At 38.4% G+C, this 18,276-nt stretch overlaps 1 protein-coding gene across 7 annotated transcripts in view; it reads left to right on the top strand.

The window, feature by feature from the left end:
- BEGAIN (brain enriched guanylate kinase associated) overlaps positions 1-18,276 on the top strand; it is a 157,744-nt gene that overhangs the window by 80,811 nt on the left and 58,657 nt on the right. For 3 of the 7 annotated variants that reach the window (XM_054068713.1, XM_054068714.1, XM_054068717.1), the window contains exon 3: positions 8,888-8,977. The exons of the other annotated variants lie outside the window; for them this stretch is intronic. In XM_054068713.1, coding sequence (XP_053924688.1) covers positions 8,888-8,977 — 90 coding nt within the window. The remainder of the gene's footprint in view (positions 1-8,887; positions 8,978-18,276) is intronic. 7 annotated transcript variants of the gene reach the window in all.

Below are 18,276 nucleotides of genomic sequence, written 5' to 3'. Positions count from 1 at the left end.
CTCCCAGGGCACTCCAGAATCCCCAAAATAGGTGTCTGTGAGACTGATTAGTGAGAATAACCTTTCTCTATTTGTGTCTTGCAAGCAAGACCTGCACTGCAGCCAAGAACTATTTCAGAGTCTGACTCCCCTTTAATCCTCAATTTTGACCCTTCGAAAGGTCTATTCTATGACATTGAATTCTCGCCATTCTACATTCTGCATTTATATCTCTCTAGTTTTTAAAGTGTACATTAGTTTCCTATTATCATAGTTAGACATTATCTATACTAAATAAAGCCCTCTAGTGCCTGTGACTCACTGATATACATCTGGATGAAGACTGAGTCTGTTTTCTGGCAACACAGCCAATTCTGGCAAAAGAAAATATGAAGACTCACATGACAGGAGTTAGCCAGGCACCGATAAGACTCACCTAAACATATACATTTTTTAATTGCTAAATGAGACATGTTCCACAACAGCTAATATTTTTTTAAGACAATAATTCGTTCCATTCATAATAGATTTAATTGTGCTCTGATTGCTCACACCTGGCAATTTTATTTTGCAGCATGTTTTACTTTTTTCCCAAAGCACTTTCAAAGCATAGAATAGGCCTTAAGCCAAGTATAGTATATGGTTCAAACCCTGAAACAAATTGAATGAGATTTGTAGAGCCAGCTCTAGGCATAGACAAATATGTAGTTGCCGGGGCAGCTGCCTGCTTTGCCTCTGCCAGAGACTGGGCACTGCTGCTGCCAGGGGAAAGGATACTGTGAATAACTAAAATCCCTTGTTCATCCCTCTTATAAAAGCAGCAGTCATAGCCCTTGCTCTGGAACAAGCAGGAGCACAACGCCTTCTTCTTCATCCCAGCGCTACTCTCTTCCCAGCAACACCCATTTTTATGGTGGTGAAACTCTGTGTTGTCTTTAACTCTGCATCTGTTCTGGTTCCTACGTTGCTCTGGATTCAGACTTTTAACTGATACTTGTCTGGTTTAAAACGGTATTCAGGATAATGAAATAATTTTCAAATCTTCCATTTAGCTTAATTTAAGCCATAATTTAACCCCACACAAGTTTGAGCATATCAGGATGTTTTTAATACATCTCAAGGACTTCTATCCCTCAGATATTGTTCTTTCTAGCCTTTTTCTTGATTTCCCAAAAGGCACTCCACCAGACTCTCCCTTTCATTTTCTTTTTTTTTTATATCACTTGAAGTCCCATTCTGAGATAAGGATTCATTATACTGCGTGTTGTTCTCCCAGAATCCTAGGAGATTTCCCCTCCCTCAATGAACTCATACTTTAGATGAATGAGAGGGGAAGAGAGTATGAGATCAAGTTGAGTGACAGAGAAGTGAACTGATTTTCTCTACATTGGGAGTGATATTGCTTATGACATACCCGAGAGTCCAATGTAACCGTCTTCAAAATGAATGTAGTACACACTAAGACAGCAGAAAATCTTTTCTTTATAATGGAAGATACATAAAACTAGAAAGAATCATTTTCAAATGGCCCCACAGAGTGCAAGATGGACTGAGAGAACCAGTATACACATGTAAGGGACAAAGCCCTTGCTAACCAACCCAGAAAATTCTACTGAATTATTTTATCAGAGGTACAACCACTGATTAATAACCTCTTTACCAAGAGCAGAAGTTAGCAAAAATAATCTATATCTATGGTGGCAGGCAGGAGAGGAGGACTCAACTGGGTTCATAAGCACATTGAAAAACAATTTCTGAACTGACATCCAGTCTCTCCTTTTTTAATTAAATCTTTCTTCTAACCTACCAAACTGTAAAATGAAAATAGCACAGATTATACTCTAGGGCAGTTGTTTACATGCATATTTACCAATTCTTCAGTGAGCAGACTTCTGAAGCAGATCACTCTGTGCTTAATTTTCTCAGCAAAAGGAATGTAAAAAACTACCCACAGAGAAAGAACTCATTCTGTTCAGGAGTAAAAGCAAAAAGCAAAATCTGAAGACATGTAAAATACTCATCATTTCTATCGATTTTAAGCTGCCCGGAAACATCTCCTGGGAATGTTTCTGTAGATGTTATCTCTGTAATCATAGTATTCTCTATTGAAAATACAACTGCTCTGTTGCAATGCATTTCTATTGTAAACGTGTGAAAGTGCTGGACAGATAAATGGATTGCTAGCGCAGATTAAATGACAAATTCATTGGCTGCATCAGATTCTGAAAGGTAAGGCTCTTGACATTGTCTTTCTCAATCAGATTTCTTACATTTCTGACTCCTCTCATTGGCAGAACTGAGCTGGTGCCTGGTTCTGTTCTCTTGCAAGTACCAATTTACTTGAATGTCACTGAACACTGAAGGGAGTAAGATTTGGAAGGGTTGAGGTCCATTGGTAGCATAAATCTATTGACAATAAGCTTTTTGTGAAGAAGCAATTTAGAAAAAAAAGACATGGACACTTTAGAAAAGTCATCTGCAGTTACAGGCAGCCACATATTCCACCTTCTAAGTGGTTTTCTATCTGTAACTCTTATTGGAAGCATGTTCCAGAATAATTTTGTTCCATCATTATAAGTATTTTAATTTCCGGAACAACATGTAATAATGATCAGTTCTTTTCACTTATTCTGAAGCCAATGCTTTTCTTTAGAAGAAATAGTTTCCCTCCTCCCCCCCTTACATTTATGATGGCAGCCACATCCCCACTCATTCTTTCCTTTCTTGTACTGATCTAGACCAGTCTACTTTCAAGTTTGTTTTCTAAGATGCCTTTTAAGTCTTAGAAGAAGCCTTTTCTGTGCATCTCTTCGAGACTGGATCCATCTCTTGGAAATGAATGACCAGGATTCTGCATAGAATTCTCAGAGGGATATCACTGGGATGTGTTTTCCCGACATGCCATTGCTTCCCTCACACAGTAGTTTACTTGTGCTGCTTAGAAAGCAGATCTTTAGCCTATATATTTAGTGAGTAAATGAAAGTTATTGAGCTATCAGATATAATGATGTGGTCATCATTGACAGCACTGGAGAGCCATTACTAATACTGAAACTTCGTGAAACATATAGAACATATAAGCAAGTATCGTTCCAATGGGAAATGTCTACAGACAACAAGTATATTTTGGCACCTATACAATGCATTTATGGCTATTGCTTCCCACAGGAAATAACAAAATGTATTTAAGCAGTGTACAATGTATCAGCTGTCATTGAACCACACTGCAAAGGTGATCTATAACCCTGAAAAGTGTGACCATTTTTATTCTACTACAGTAGCTTGTAAGCTGGAAGACAGTAAAGCTAACTAATTATTTTCACAATACGCAGGTGATCAGCTTCCCAAGCAGGAGACTCAAAATCAAATATTATTAACAATTTATGATTATTTCAATGTAAAGACTGAATGACTAATTGTGATCATATTTTTCTGTAATTGCAGGAGGGAGTGTTTCTGCATGTGTTGAAATTTAATGACCAGTAAAATTATACTCAACTAGCTGTTAAATTTCAAATCAGTCAGTGTATGTCAAGCATTTAAAGACTGACAAAATATTAAGTCATATAGCCGCAATGAAATGCCACAGCAATACCAAGAGAAGTTGCTGCCAAGCTTGCAAAGCTTCACAGTCTTGGATTTTGTTGTAATAGCCAGCTAGATTCAAGCCAGTGGTGGTTATTATTATGCAAATTACAGTAACCAGTTAACACAATAAAGGTAGCAAAAGTTTGGAAAAACTTCGTCTTTTTCTTTTGAGAGCTTAAACCAGCTGTTAATTATTAGAAACGTATGTAAAACTGACTAACTCAAATTGTCTCCTGTGACACTATTCACAGAGGGCATTGTGTCTCAACATTTTGAGTAGAAAAAGTTCATTAATTAATTCAGTCATAAATCCTTACATTTTGTTAATACACCTGTACTGAATCAACTGCCTTGCATTTGAATGAAATATAATTTGTGTTTTGGCTACACAAGCATTTGAAGTCATCAACAAGCAAAATCATACATTGCAAGAAGCTCCAATCCTACTGCAACTCTTCCGTTGACATGAATAATGCAGTAATAATTGTTCATTCACATATTTATAATCTGAGCGTGGAATTTTAACTCTAAAGGCTTTATATACTATTTACCACATACATTTTCTGAAAATAGTGGGTTTAAAGTATGTGTGTATATATGTGCATATATATATATGCACATTCATTTGGCAACTACATCTCATGTAAGTTCAATTTCAGTTAGGTGTTGTTGATCCCAGAATTTCAAGACAGAATAAGATTTCCTCCCTAACTCTTTCTAGCAGAAAGGGTCTGGGTTCCCAAAAGGGCACACTGAGGTGGTCTTTCTCCCTCAGCATTGCAGCAGCACACCAAGGAGAGCCAGTGGCCGTACCAGAAACGTATGAGATTGGGATTGCACAGATGGGCAAAGCTGGCGATGAAGGGAAGTCATAGCAGGAGCTTGTTAGAAGAGTTGTACAAAAAAATGATGAGGAAAAAGGATGGATTTTTGTTCCTGATCAGAAGGATACTGAAAGCTGCCCAAGCCAGCAGGCCTTTTGCAAGTGATATACCCCCTCCTGAAGTGTGTTAAATCTAGCTAGCAAAGCAAGATCCAATACTGACAGAAAATAGATATTAATTTCACTGATAACAAGCGTCCTCAGCTTCCTCCTTTTTCTGCTCGATGGACATTCCTAGCTTCCTTTATTCCCAGGTATTCTGATGACATCAGTGTCCACACTGTGGAGCCACTGATTCAGACCCTGCAGAGTACCCCAACTAGAGGGATGCACAGTTCTTTAGGATCCTGTTTTTCAATTAGGGAATTATTATTAAAATATTTATTGAGATATACTGTTGCAGTCCCTGCAGCAGTTTTACATTATTTATTGCTGTGGTCATAGATAGTTCTGGGTAACTCCAGGATTAGAACTTCCACCCCCTCACAGAAAATGAATTGTTTGACTTTTTTATTAACTCCAGCCTTTGTTCCATGGAGATGACAGCCAGTTACCTACATTGGCGTGAGTGGTAGGAAAGTAGGTAGTGAGAGCAGCTGACAGTATCTTGCAAGTCTGTGATGCTAAATCAGCATAACTGCCACGTGCTTCTTCAGCGAGGACAGGATGTGGAGGTAGAGTCGTGACAATATGTTTCAAGGTGTCCCTGCAGTTCTTCCAGCTTGCTCTGTCAATGTTTCTTCTGGGGTTATTAGTGTTTATGAAAGCAGGCTCTTAAAATAGCTGCATGGTGTCAATATAAGCAAAAAATAGCAGTTCTTGTGCTTTACTTCTTCTTAATGGGGTAAAAGAAAGCTAAATTGGGCAAGTATAGAAACCATAATAGAACAACCCAGTTTAAGGGTGACACTCAAATCCCCTTCAGGTCTTAAAGAGCACTGAGTTTAAGATAAAATCAGACAAAGACACATTATTTCCTACTCTACAGAAAATCCTTTTCCCTTTAACGGATGCAAGATTTGGGTGGCTTTTGCTTAGAGACTGCTAAATTCTACTCACTAAATCCTCCACTCACAAGTGGAGCCATTATGAAATTCTCCAGCTTCTGAAAAATATATTATTTCAAAAAAATCATTGAGATTTGCATTAGCGTTTATAAAATAACCATCTGTATGCTACTGTAAAAAAGTAGTGGTTTTGAGGAGTGCTACCCAAACAAGGGTTCTTTATATGTATCAGATGTTATAAATCTTACTCACCTATGAAATATGGAGAGGGGATCGTAAGGGGCATCGTGTTTACTTTTCTCACAACAGCATTTCTTAAATAGAAAAAGCAGTCTGTATGAATCTACTCCAGGCACAGTGGATCAATCACCATCTGCCACCAAAACTGATTGTTAGTTGTTCTTCTCCAGACAGTGAAATAAAGTGTTGATCATATTTCACTGAGAAATCCACCTTTTTTTTTTTTTTTTTTAATTTGTCTTAGGTCTGTAAATATCCTCTGTGATTATTGTCAGATGAGCCACAGGCAGTATTTGAAGTAACATAGTGCATATTCTAGGACATGGCAGGAAAACACAGGCTATTACAACATTATGCCCAAATTCAAACCTCACTTGACACCGCAGTCGGACTCAATCATATCAGTGAGGCATAAGGGAAAGAAAGAAGAGGAAAATGAGTTACTTTATCACACTAAGGCATGATAAAAAATCATCATAAAATTTGACAATGTGAAATAATTTATCATTGAGGTTTGGGGGCTGATATTTTCCTCATAGCAAGCTACTTTTTTATACTATCAGTATACAACATTCTATTTAAATAGGCTTGTTTATTATTTTCAATAATTACAAGTTTCTTACAACTGCTCTTTCAGAAAGGAAATAACATAATGACAGAACTGGGAGCATTTTCTGCTTTTTTTTGTTTAAAATTTACGGTTGATTTATAGAGAAACGTATGTATGTTTTGGTGATTTCTGATTTGCTAATGTTAAAACAATCTCCCATGTAAAGTGCAGACAAATTAATTTTCGTGTTTGTATGTCAGGCAAATAAATAAATCTTATAGTTACTAATTATTTTTCAACCTTGTACATGAGAATCTGGCTGACTGACTACAACTGACATTGATTATCTGAGACAGGATGTTATAAAATCCCTTTGGGGATCTTTTGAAAAACCCACAATGTTTAGAGCAGAGAGCTTTTCTCTGCATTAGCTCACTTATGGAGCAATTACACAGGACTTACTACAGAAAAGATGTCAGAAGAAAACTCTAAGCAAATAGCTAAAGCGGAATTCACACCCCTCCCTTCTCTGTCAAAGCTTCTCAGAGCCTCATAGTCTTAGAAAGTTTTGTCAAAATTACCTATGGCAAAGCTACTTGCTATATATTATTAAAAGGTATGAGATAGGTTAGGTGATGACTACATGAAAGAAAGCTAGGAATGGATCTGAAGACAGCAAAGATTTCTCTCTGCTCATATAGCTTCTGTGCTACAAAAGTCCAAACAATTAATTTTGTGGGCTTGAAAATCTCAGTATTTTCATTTTATCTGTTTCAGAATCTCAGTGTTTTCATTTTATCTGTTTCAGAATTTACAAGTTTTGTTATTTCATTAGAAAACTACTGTGGAAGGTTTCTCAGTGAACTGTGGAGAAATATACAAAATGCACAGGTTTGAATTCACTGATTTTTTTCAAAATTAACCTTTCAAAGACCCAATTTTTTGAAGTAGTTTGCAATTTGTACCTAAAAATATGCAGGTGCATAATGGAGAGCCAGGTAGAGACCATTTTCAAATCTGTAGTTCTACAATGAACTGCTTTCCTGAGACTCATAGTTGAAAATGAAAATCTATATATCAAAGCACTGCAGAACTGATACACACCTACTGATTATGAGATTTGCAGCTGGAGAAAATCAGAAAAGCTGTGAGATATATGTGATCCAAAGTAATACTGACAGTTCACTAAAAAAACAACAGTATCAGAGTTTTATGGATTGCAGAGATTTATTCTCACCTCCACTTTGATTTTAAAGCTAATATTGCTGTAAATTCTTGTGATGACAACATCTAAGCCTTGGATCTGGGTGTCTTCACATAGTTAATCCAAGTCCAAATGGAAGAAGTTAAAAGATACTGAAATGTTCCTTCCTTATTCAGTGACCAGCTTGGCAGTGCAACTAAACCAACACGCTGGAATTCACTTAGTGGTTTTTTTTCTCAGAGTGCCTTAAAAAGCATTGTCTTGCTGCTTGTTCTTGACATGAAGTCAATCCCAGAGTGGACTTAGAGCAGGGGCAAGAGACTCAGCAGAGTTATCTTTTCTCATAAACACTGAGATTCTTTGCTGCTCTGTGTAAGGAAGTTATTGCTCCTGAAATGTACCCCTGCATGTAAAGATGTGTTCACAGCCCAGAAGGTCCCTACTTCACAGTACCCACTAGTAATTGATGGTGAATACTGGAAGGTAGGATTTTCTGCATGGATAGTGATCACTGAGCACATGGAAGGCATATGTAAAAATTCTGATTCATAAATGTGAATGTGCTTGAACGAGATAAAACTGATCTTTTTTTCAGTTTATCCCTCAAGGTGCATTATGCTGCATTTCTAATATTGCAAAGGAACACAGCAAGACTGTATGAGATATTCTGTGTGGCCAGATTCTGTGGTCCTTACTCAGATTTTACTCAGGAAAATACATCTTGGACTTGAGAGAGAATTTGCTTGACTTCCGACCGAACAGAGTGTTCTGAATCTTACCAGCATTGCTTGATGCTAATGTTGGGAAACAGTTCTTGTTGCTAATTTGCCTGCCTCATTGGCGTTCTTCTGGGCTCTGGATCTGCTTTTGCTGTGTGTTGTTCATAGCTTAGATTGCTAGTTCAGATTGTTTCTCTTTGTGCTTTTCACTTCCAGCAAATATTTCATAGCTATTGTTCTGCTGCTGGTAGATATGCATGGAACCTGGTGTGTGGAACTTGAACCTCAGCCCAGATTTAATCAAAACTGTATTAAACATTATGGTGCTCAGAAGGAATTTTGCTGACCCAGTTTCAATGAAGCATGTATTTGTTTAATCTGATGTTTTTACAATGCAAAAATATAAGGGCTTGATTCACAGATCTTAAGAGCAAACATTTCTCCTGTAAAACGGATGGAGTAGCACCCATTTACAGCCATTATAAGATCAATTATAAATACTTATTCTGACCTACCATAGTCATACTAGAAAATCACTGAATATGTGTGCTGCAGTATTATCCTGATGTGTAGTTTTAATACTGTTTTAAAGTAAGATATCTTGAATAGTAATTAGTACCAAATTATGCCATAGCCTGCAGCAAATCTAGCTAGGTTATCACTCGTATGTCTTATGAGCCATACCTAGCCATGGTTTATCCTCTATTCATGCTGCAGGATACGAAATTCCTGGGTGCCAACCTGCCTATGGCAACCTAGAATTCTCCAGGGCAGGCTCGCAAAATCTTCACCTACTCTCTGGGACAGGTAACTAATAAGTGATGTTTTGTGAAGTTATGCTTTCTTTCTAACTTTCTGATGTTCATAAAAATGTTTAATTTCTCCACGTCAGTCTGTGGTCTGTCATTGTTCAGTTGTGCTGTACTTTCTGACCCAGGGGAACAACTGTAGATCTGTTTGTTGTAGTACTCTAGATGCTTGCTTCAGCCAAGCCTGAAATAGTTGTTATTAACATGCATAAAAACTGAAAGGGTTCAAAAAGCTGCAAAATCCACTACTGCCTACTACCAGGTAATATCTATTTGTGATGGAGTAGTTCTTATAATAAAGATGCATGGCATTTCATTGTGGATACAACATTTTTCTAGGCAGTTCATACACCTTTCTTAATTGTTGACATCTATATATTCTCTCTCCTTTAGCAGGTTTACCTTAATCTTTCACCTCCTGAAGTAAGGATTTTTTCAATGCTGTGGGTACAGAGGTGTTGAAAGGATGGAGGAGTTATGACTGATTCTAGTTTGCCTTCCTATGCAGCACACAGTATAAGTTTAAGTAATGACTTGGTTTTCCATATTTTGCTTAGATTGTCTTCTACTATTCTCCTGTATATACTCTTTGTTCTTTGTTGCTTGACTTTATTTCAAGTGGCAGGTATGTAAAAGAAATGTTATTCACAGATTCTATATTTTCCAATGACATATGAAATATTGAAATATATTTTAAGGTAAGAAATTAATTAGATAAGAAAAAAAAGGCAAGCTGAGCTTTAGAGTGCCTTATTGCAGTTTATTGATTTTCTTTGAATCATGTGTGTGAATTTTCAATTTAAGAGTGCTGCTAGTATAGGAAAGACATAAGTGAGGTTCTTCTGGTACTTTTTGGCATGGTCTACAATTCTGTCAAGTGAAAAGAACCCTGATAATCTTGGAAAAGTGGTTTGAATTCTTGATTTTCAGTCCTCTGGGGCTCTGCATGTGCACTCTACTCTTACATGTGTTTAGATGAGCTTGACATGAAAATATCTTTGCTCTGCTGCTTGTCCTTGTTAAAACCAGGAGATGACCAGTGAAATGAAATATAATCAGGGCATATAAAATGTTTGGGCCTGATCCCATTTTGATTGAGTATTTGGAAGTCTTTAGCAACAAATTCACACAGACATGGTGTAATCACTGAGTTTGATACAATGGATGAAATGGATGCTCATGGATGTTCAGAGTCTTCAGATGACATTTAGTGGCCTTTCTGTAAGATTTTCTCAAAAAAATTGTTTTCCTACTATCATTGTCCACTTGTAGTTCTTACTTTCAAAAGAAAATACCACAGTTTATCTCCAAGTATACCAGAGCCTAAAATGCACAAATTCAGGATTTTATCTCAGGCTACTTTTACATTACATTAAAAAAATAAGATTGAAAGATAATTTCCCACACTGCTTTCTGAGAAGCTGAAAAGTATCTAAATGTTGGGGGAGTTTTTAGTATTTCCTGCTTGTTTCTTTCCTGTTAATTATCTTAAATCTTAATCACATTGTTTCAACATCTGTAGATTTTAAAAATTTGTCTGGGAACTTGCTTTCCATTTGTATTGAAGAACATCAGCTTGCTGAAAGAACTAAAAAATCACATTTGTTTGTGAGAATGAAAGATAGTATGACAACTGTCAGCACTTACAAAATGAGGATACATTCTGTTTTATTCAGTTTGCTGCACCTCAACCTTTAAAAAACTAATGAGAATACAACAAAAACTTCAGCATGAGAGTTAAAAAAAAACAAGTCACAATTCACCCAGGATGCTAAAGTAGTTTAGTTATATGGTAACCCACATCTCAGAGCACAAGAGGAATTTTTGGACAAAGTCTGAAGTAATGAAGCTGCTTTCTCACTCCACATGGTTCTTCAGGGTGCTACACCCACAGGGTGTATAGAAGCAGAGAGCTCCTGGGTCCCCTCTGAAGAAGAACATTACTTATTGCTTTTCACATAAATACTGCAAACATCTTTTCAGATGAATGCCTGCTGCCTGATTTGATCCCTCCACATTTGCAGAAAGCTCCTTCATTTACTATCTCATTCCAAAAACTGCAGGAGAGATAATGCCAAAGTGCTGGACTGCTACCAGGGGTTTGGAGGAATAAAGTCCTGTTCCTTGTTCTTCCTCATATACCCACCAAAAAAGTAATAAAACGGAGTTTTACTCTGAAAAAAATAGTTTAGCTGAGGGAGCAGAATAAAACAGACTTGTCCAAATCAATAAATCCTTGCATTTGGTTGGGAGGAAGGCTGTATGAAATGACAGCACAAAACACTGACCAGTGGTGAACTAGCTAGACGTGAACTTATTTATACTCTCACTGAGTAGAAGACTGCTCAGTTAAGAAAACCTAAAATAGTGTGCTGCAGTGTATAAAACAATGTAGGGCTCGAAATAATTAGCCAAAGATGACAGATGGTGATTTCTTTCTCTTTGTTTTTCTTCTCTTCTTTTGCTGTAATATCAAGTTGATAGAAGAGCTGATGATCTTTTGTAATAGTAGGAAAACTAAAAATATCTTGAAATATTGTAATATTCAGGCAAACTTCATTGAGATAACAGCCAGTTGCTCCCATTGTTCCTGTTCAACACATTATACAGGAGTCTGTGTGGAGTAACAGTTTCCTTCAGAACCTGAATTACATGTGCATAGCTGAGAATTTGAGTGTTTCCAGGCTAAACTATATTATTTAATCAATGTATTAAATCAATTTATGATTTTTTTTAATTACTATTTTGCTTGTGTTAATAAACTAATGATATATTCTTCTGCCAGAAAACCTCCAAAAATCCATGGAGTTAATCTCTGTGGTATGTTGCTTTAGTAATGTCATATAGACTTGTGTGATAGGGAAACTAAATGATAAAGAACAGAGACTGCAGTAGAACCGACTGCATCAATGACTACTGAATGTGTCTGAAGAGTCAGAGTTGTATTTTACTCTAAGCAACAGCAGCATTATCTCCTATAGTCTTTATTAATACTATCTGGCAAACATTGGATTCAAGTTAGAGGTACAACAGAAGCTTCTGTCTTGTGGGACTTTTGTCACAAAAGAGGATCAAGACACTATTGTGACCGGATATAATTAAAAGGAAAATTCGGTATTTTACTCAAAGAAAGGAATATACACTGCTTATATCGGGGCAGCGGGGGGGGGGGGAAGAGAGCTCCAAAAACCAACACACCAAACCAGTGGCATCTGTGGTTCCTCCTCACCACAGTCCCAGTCTCGGTAATAAATTCTTATTGGTCCTGGAGCCATAAGAGTACATTAATTTTTTCAGCTGTTTAGCATAATCTTTCTGATGGGAAGTGCTAATCCAGCCCAACAAAATGAGTCCCTTGAGCCCAACAAAGATGAGTTTTAAATCAGAGGAAACAGAAAAGGATTGGGAAAGGAAGGGAGCAGCTAAGGTGAGAACAGAGATTATAACCTGTCCATCAGCCTGTGTCTGGATGCTTTATACCAAATTAAATAAGAACAAAATATATTCCCTATGACTAAAGCATGTTTCTATAGCACTCCTCTACCACACCTCCAACTGCTCCAACTCTTCCTTTAATAGGAGGAGAAAGAGAGATCTTAGCTTGCTTCTGGGCAGTGGGTTTCACCCATTCTCATTACATATTCTGTTACAAATAAACAGCGCTATTCAGGAGGAACCACATTCGTATTCCAGCACAGCTGGATCCAGCTGAATCAGGAAGGTAAACAGACAATAGCAAAAGTGAGAAAGGTTTAATAACACAATTAAAATATAATTTTATAAGCTTGTGAGTTGATGTGGCAGAGTGCTTTCAGTAATTTCCAGAGGGAGTGCTTATCCATGACTACAAACCAAAGCAATCTAGAAGCTGGCCACTTGAAGCTGTAAGGAGAGCTGCTGCAACCAAGAGCAGCTTGCTCAATTGCCTGGAGAGCTCTTTGGCTTCCAAATCATAAATTGAAGTCTACCTCTAATTTTGCTACCTCCATTTCTTAATACCTCACTCTTTTTTTGTCTTTCCTTTCTCATCATTGCTCAGTAATCTGGATTCCCTAGTGAGATGCAATGCAGACTGCTAGGACTCTGCCAGACATTAAAAAGCAGTCAATGCCTGTTCAAAAACTTCAAATCACTTTCTGCGTGCAGTAGCCCCCTCAGCAGCCTTTGTTACAGCCAGGATATTTGTTACAGACAACCCTTTGTCTTGCTTTTCTTATATCTTCATACCCTGCAACTCTGTGTTGTAATCCATTATTTCTTCTAGACAAATGTTTTATGCAAACACATCAGCCTCTGAAAAGCCAAAAAATAGCAGCTCTTACAGAGATATACCGTCTTCCAGAATCATATCAAGAGCAGACTCTGAGCTGCAAGCATTGAGAAGATCCCTTCATCCCCTGGAATGATCGGGGTGGTCATCTCTCTGCTCTCTCAGACAAATGCTGGTTGAAGTTTGACATGCCAAAATTTAAACCACTTCTCTCCCAGCTTCACCAGTTGATCTAGTCCAGAGCACTAGGCAACATTTGGACAATGCAGACATTTTGGAGTAGGGCATGAGCACGAGAAGAGTTCTCCATTATCAAGAGAAAATAAGCATACTCATCCTAACTCTAGAGAGCAAGCCAGAAAACCTGTGTTCCTCTTTGAATAGTAGGCTTTTTTCTTCCCTTGCAACCATATTTTCCACCTGTTCACATTTTCTAGTGACAGAGAGAAACAAATTGAACAGGGGCAGTCTTTATTTAGACTTCTCTAGAATAACTTACTGAACCTAATGCTTTGCATTCAAGCCGTTGATTCTGAGAGTCTCCTCACTAAAGACAAAATCAGTTGGTCCCTGCAAACTTTAGGGAAATTTTCAGAGAGGCACTAGGAGGCACCTTGGAAGAAGGCAGAGATCGTAACAGCTTCTGCTGGTTACACCATTTCACTTTAGTAATTTTGAATTTGACAGAAGTCTCCTTCTTTTTCACTATGTACTGCTTTGATATCTGACGTACAGCCAGCCTGACCACACATAGGTATTAAACCTCAAAAGTGTCTCAAAAGCAGAAGTGATCCTCTCATTCACAGGAAACAAAAATGAATTTTGAAGACTCCAGATCCAAATTAAGTTAGCAGAAGTATTGAATCAGTTCTGAGAGATCTGGTTCATCTCTTCAGTCCCTGTGCAGCTCTGTACCAAACACAGCACTAGGCTAGTCAGTGCAGCTGTTCATGGTGGATGCTGCACATCCCAGTTGGTAAATTCACGTTCTTCCCCCTCTGTGAGCTGCTCTGCACCCTTGATTTCGTAGTGCTCTGCACAATTACTTGATTCATATATCCATGTCTGCTTTCTCACTGTTCATTTTCATTCGCCCTTTGCAGTTTTGAGCACATTGGGGGAATCACAACTGCCAACTGAAGAAACTTTTTTTAAAATAATCAAGCCACCTTTATTGTCTATTTCTGAAGGCTGTAATTTTATTAGTGGTATTTCTATTCAATCCATTCAGACTCTTAGGTTACAGACAGCATCATTAAATAAATGACAATTTTATGTCTTTGTTATGGGCATGTTTCAGAAAACTTACTATGTTCAACTGACAATAATGGCGTTCAGTTAAGACAATTCAGTGCTCACAGCTTGTCCTGTAAGGGTTTTTTGCATGTCAACATGGAACTGAACTTTCCTATCTTACTCATTTCATAATATGGTTAATATTTAATGCTCTTGTTGGATAGATGTGTCTGTGGGCTTCAGGTACTTGTTATAGAAGTCACCACTGCTGTGAAAATAAGATTGTCAGGTCGATATAACCAAAATAGAATATTTTATTTTTAAGAGTGATCTTTCTTTTTTTACCTCTTATGAATAAGCCCAGCATAGTTTAGACTTATTTACCATAGAATATATTTTGTCTGGTCTTAATTTTTAATGTGCAAACTGTGCAACAGTCAGGTACTAACATCCTGGAACTAAAAAAGCTGCCTTCCGAAATCCAATGATACTTGTGTGTTAAGGCAGCTGTAAATGGTGCTGTAAATGGGCTGTAGTGCCAAGGAACTGTCCCACAGCACTTAGGACTTTGACTGCTAAACATCTTCTCCCTCCACCCCGCTTCCAAATGATTCTCTTTAAATTTCCTGATAAAACATCCCTCTTCTCTGGTTTAAATTCTGCCAGAATGCCTGGAACTGAAGAAAAGGACTCTGCTACTTGTTTTATGTGTCCATCAGTCATTTTGAAACTGTCTGAGCTCCAGATCTGGACCACCCACACATTTGTTCTGAAACATACGTACAGGCCTTCCCTCTCACAACCCAAACCCAGCTTCAGGTTGTTTATTTTGAAAACGAGTACTGGAAAGAAAATTCAACGGACTTAATACTTGCAAAAAAAAAAAAAAAACCCAAAACCCCTAAAAAAATTTGAAAATATATCTATATATGAGTGGGTATATGTGTGTGTATATATATACCTCTACAGGAAGGAAAGATCTGCATGCAGTTTGACAGGCAAACTGTTCATACTCTGAAGTTTCAAGGATTTGACAAACTTCTTCAAAAGTAATAGAGAAATTTGTGGATGTGCTGTTGTGAAAAAAAATCTGGCAGATCTTGGTGGAAATTTACAAAAAAATAGATAAGCTGAACAAAGTCTTTGTGAGCCTGAATTTATAAGAAAATTCCTACTGTAGAACTTGGATACACATGCTGAGGCATTTGTTGTGGTACAAATGGAGCTACTGAATGAAGAATGCAAGAGGACTGGAATTTGTGGACTGGGCTCTGGGTCTGAGCAGCAGCAATGTAATCTATTTACCTAGTGAAACTATTTTCAAGTCTGTAGTTGAATTATCAGAATCTGGAACTAGAACTTTATGATTTTATCCCATCCCCCTCCTAATCAGATGAAGCAAGTGCAAGGTTAGCCACAAAAATTGCAGATGAGGAATGTAATTTTGGCATTACCCTTTCGAAATGATGACCCTGAGCATGTAACACAAAATCGAAACTTAATTAACATAGAAATCCAATTAGTGCTTCATTAAAGATCTTTTGTTAATCTAGAAAACACTTGTAAAATGCTCAGATTTCATTTCCCAACAACTAGAAATCTAAAAAAATATTGTTAGACAGTCAGAGTCAATGACACAACTGCAGTTTCAGAGCTATTCCTCCTAGGCCAAGGTTTGGGTGCCTTTCTTGCAGTGTGTCCACCCTGGGTGGCATGCAGGTCTAGTGCAACTCATGCCAGAGCTGTGAACTTGACCGGCAGTGGAGCTATTCTGGAATAAAAGATCTTGGGTAATCTACATCATCAGCCACGGATCATCAGGAGTTGCTGAGGCCAAAATTACCTGGTAGCCCCAAGATTAAGACAGAAGTGCATTTGAGCTTCATTGAGTAGCAACACAGTTGCACTGAGGACCTGCTAGCATATCTGTTAGCTGAAAATGTCCCCAGAGCTGTCTGTCCCCAGCTTGCTGCTCCCTGGGGTTCGAGCTATTATACATGTCAGAAAGAGGCCCCCAAGGCCTTGCTTCCTGCCTGGCTAAACACACTCATCTCTGTGATGATAGTCTCCAACAATCAGACACAAAACCAGGGATGTGGCTGTTTTCTCTCCTTAGGCCAAACAGGCCATCTCTTTCACAAAATCACGAAACCGTTTAGGTTGGAAAAGACCTTTAATATCGAGTTCAAGCATAAACCTGACATTGCCAAGCCCAGCACTAAACCCTGTCTGTAAGTGCCACATCTACATAGCTTTTAAATGCTTCCAGGGATGGTGACTCCACAACTTCCCTGGGCAGTGCAGCCTGTTCCAATGCTTAATAACCCTTCCAGTGAATTAATATTTCCTAACATCTAGCTTAAGCCTCCCATGGCACAACTTCAGGCCATTTCCTCTCACGCTATCACTTGTTACTTGGGAGAGGAAACCAACAACCACCTCAGTACAACTTCCTTTCAAGTAGCTGTAGAGAGCAACAAGGCCTTCCCTCAGTCTCCTTTACTCTAGACTAAAAAAACCCAGTTTCCTCAGCTGTTCTTCACAAGTCTTTTGCTCCAGCCCCTTCACCAGCTCTTCTTTGGACATGCATCAGCACCTCAATGTCTTTCTAGCACAGAGGGGCTCAAACCTGAACACAGTATTCAAGGTGTGGCCTCTCCAACAGCGAGTACATGGGGATAATCACTTCCCTGGTCCTGCTGGTCACACCATTTCGGATACAAAGCAAGGATGTTATTTGCCTTCTTGGCCACCCAGCCACACTACTGGCTCTTATTCAGCTGGCTGTCAACCACCATCCCCAGATCCTCATGCTGTTGCAAAAGCACTTCTGGACATGGAAGGGCTCAAACCTGTCCCCAGGCTCTCTCCCTGCCCACCACATCACTGCTCTTGGCTGTCATCAGTGGTCTAAGTTTGCACAGCATGGCTGGGCTCACAGGCGGTCCCTTGGCCCTTCCCAAAGACCCTATCCTGCCCTTTAGACTCCTTCACAGCAAGCACCTCTGCAAGGCTGACTGGTATTGGCTTTTCCTTAGAATAAAAACCAAAGGGCGGAAGAAAAAAAGATGCTTTTTGTAATTCTGTAAATTTCCATCATCGCTCCTTATCCTATGAAGCTCTTTTTTAGAATGTGACACATTGCAGACATGAAAAATAGACCTGATAAACACTCTAAAAACACTTAGTGATTCTTTTTCACAGGCCTCCACACAATCTAAGCAAACAAGAAAGGGAATATTATTACCTCATCTCCTACAAACAGTACTGAGTCAGGAAGAGAGGGAGTTATCTGATGAGATATGGTTGTCTGCGTCTAAGCTATTTGACTATATTCCCTTTGTAATCAACGGAAATGGGTACTTCCAGATTTACGTCACGTCATCTAAAAGTAGGCTTCTAAAATAGGTCAGATTACTCTCTTCCTGATAGTGCCTGCTCATCACAACCGACTAAGAACTGGGTAGCAGTACTGACATTTGCTTCAGGTCAGGTCATTCTTGCCTTAACTCCCTTGACCCGTATAATGCCAGGCACATTTGGCAAAGCCAGGTACAAGACTTACAGCCTCAAACCCCAGGCCAAGTTAGCTCCTAATTACATTACTTCTCTCAAGGCAGGATGTTTACCCACAAAATATCACTAGTTTGACTTAGGATTTCACAGCTGTATTAAAACTTCTGGTTTACTACAGCGAAATGAGAATGTTCAATATCCTGTTTTTCAGTATAGTCGGCATGGTCTCCTATTTCGCTTTGTTTTGCATTCCTTTTGCTGGTAATTTCTTTCAC

The sequence above is a fragment of the Cuculus canorus genome, chromosome 5 (genome assembly GCF_017976375.1).
Source record: "Cuculus canorus isolate bCucCan1 chromosome 5, bCucCan1.pri, whole genome shotgun sequence".
In the NCBI taxonomy this organism is placed as follows: Eukaryota; Metazoa; Chordata; class Aves; order Cuculiformes; family Cuculidae; genus Cuculus; species Cuculus canorus.
This window is presented reverse-complemented; position numbering and strand designations above follow the sequence as displayed.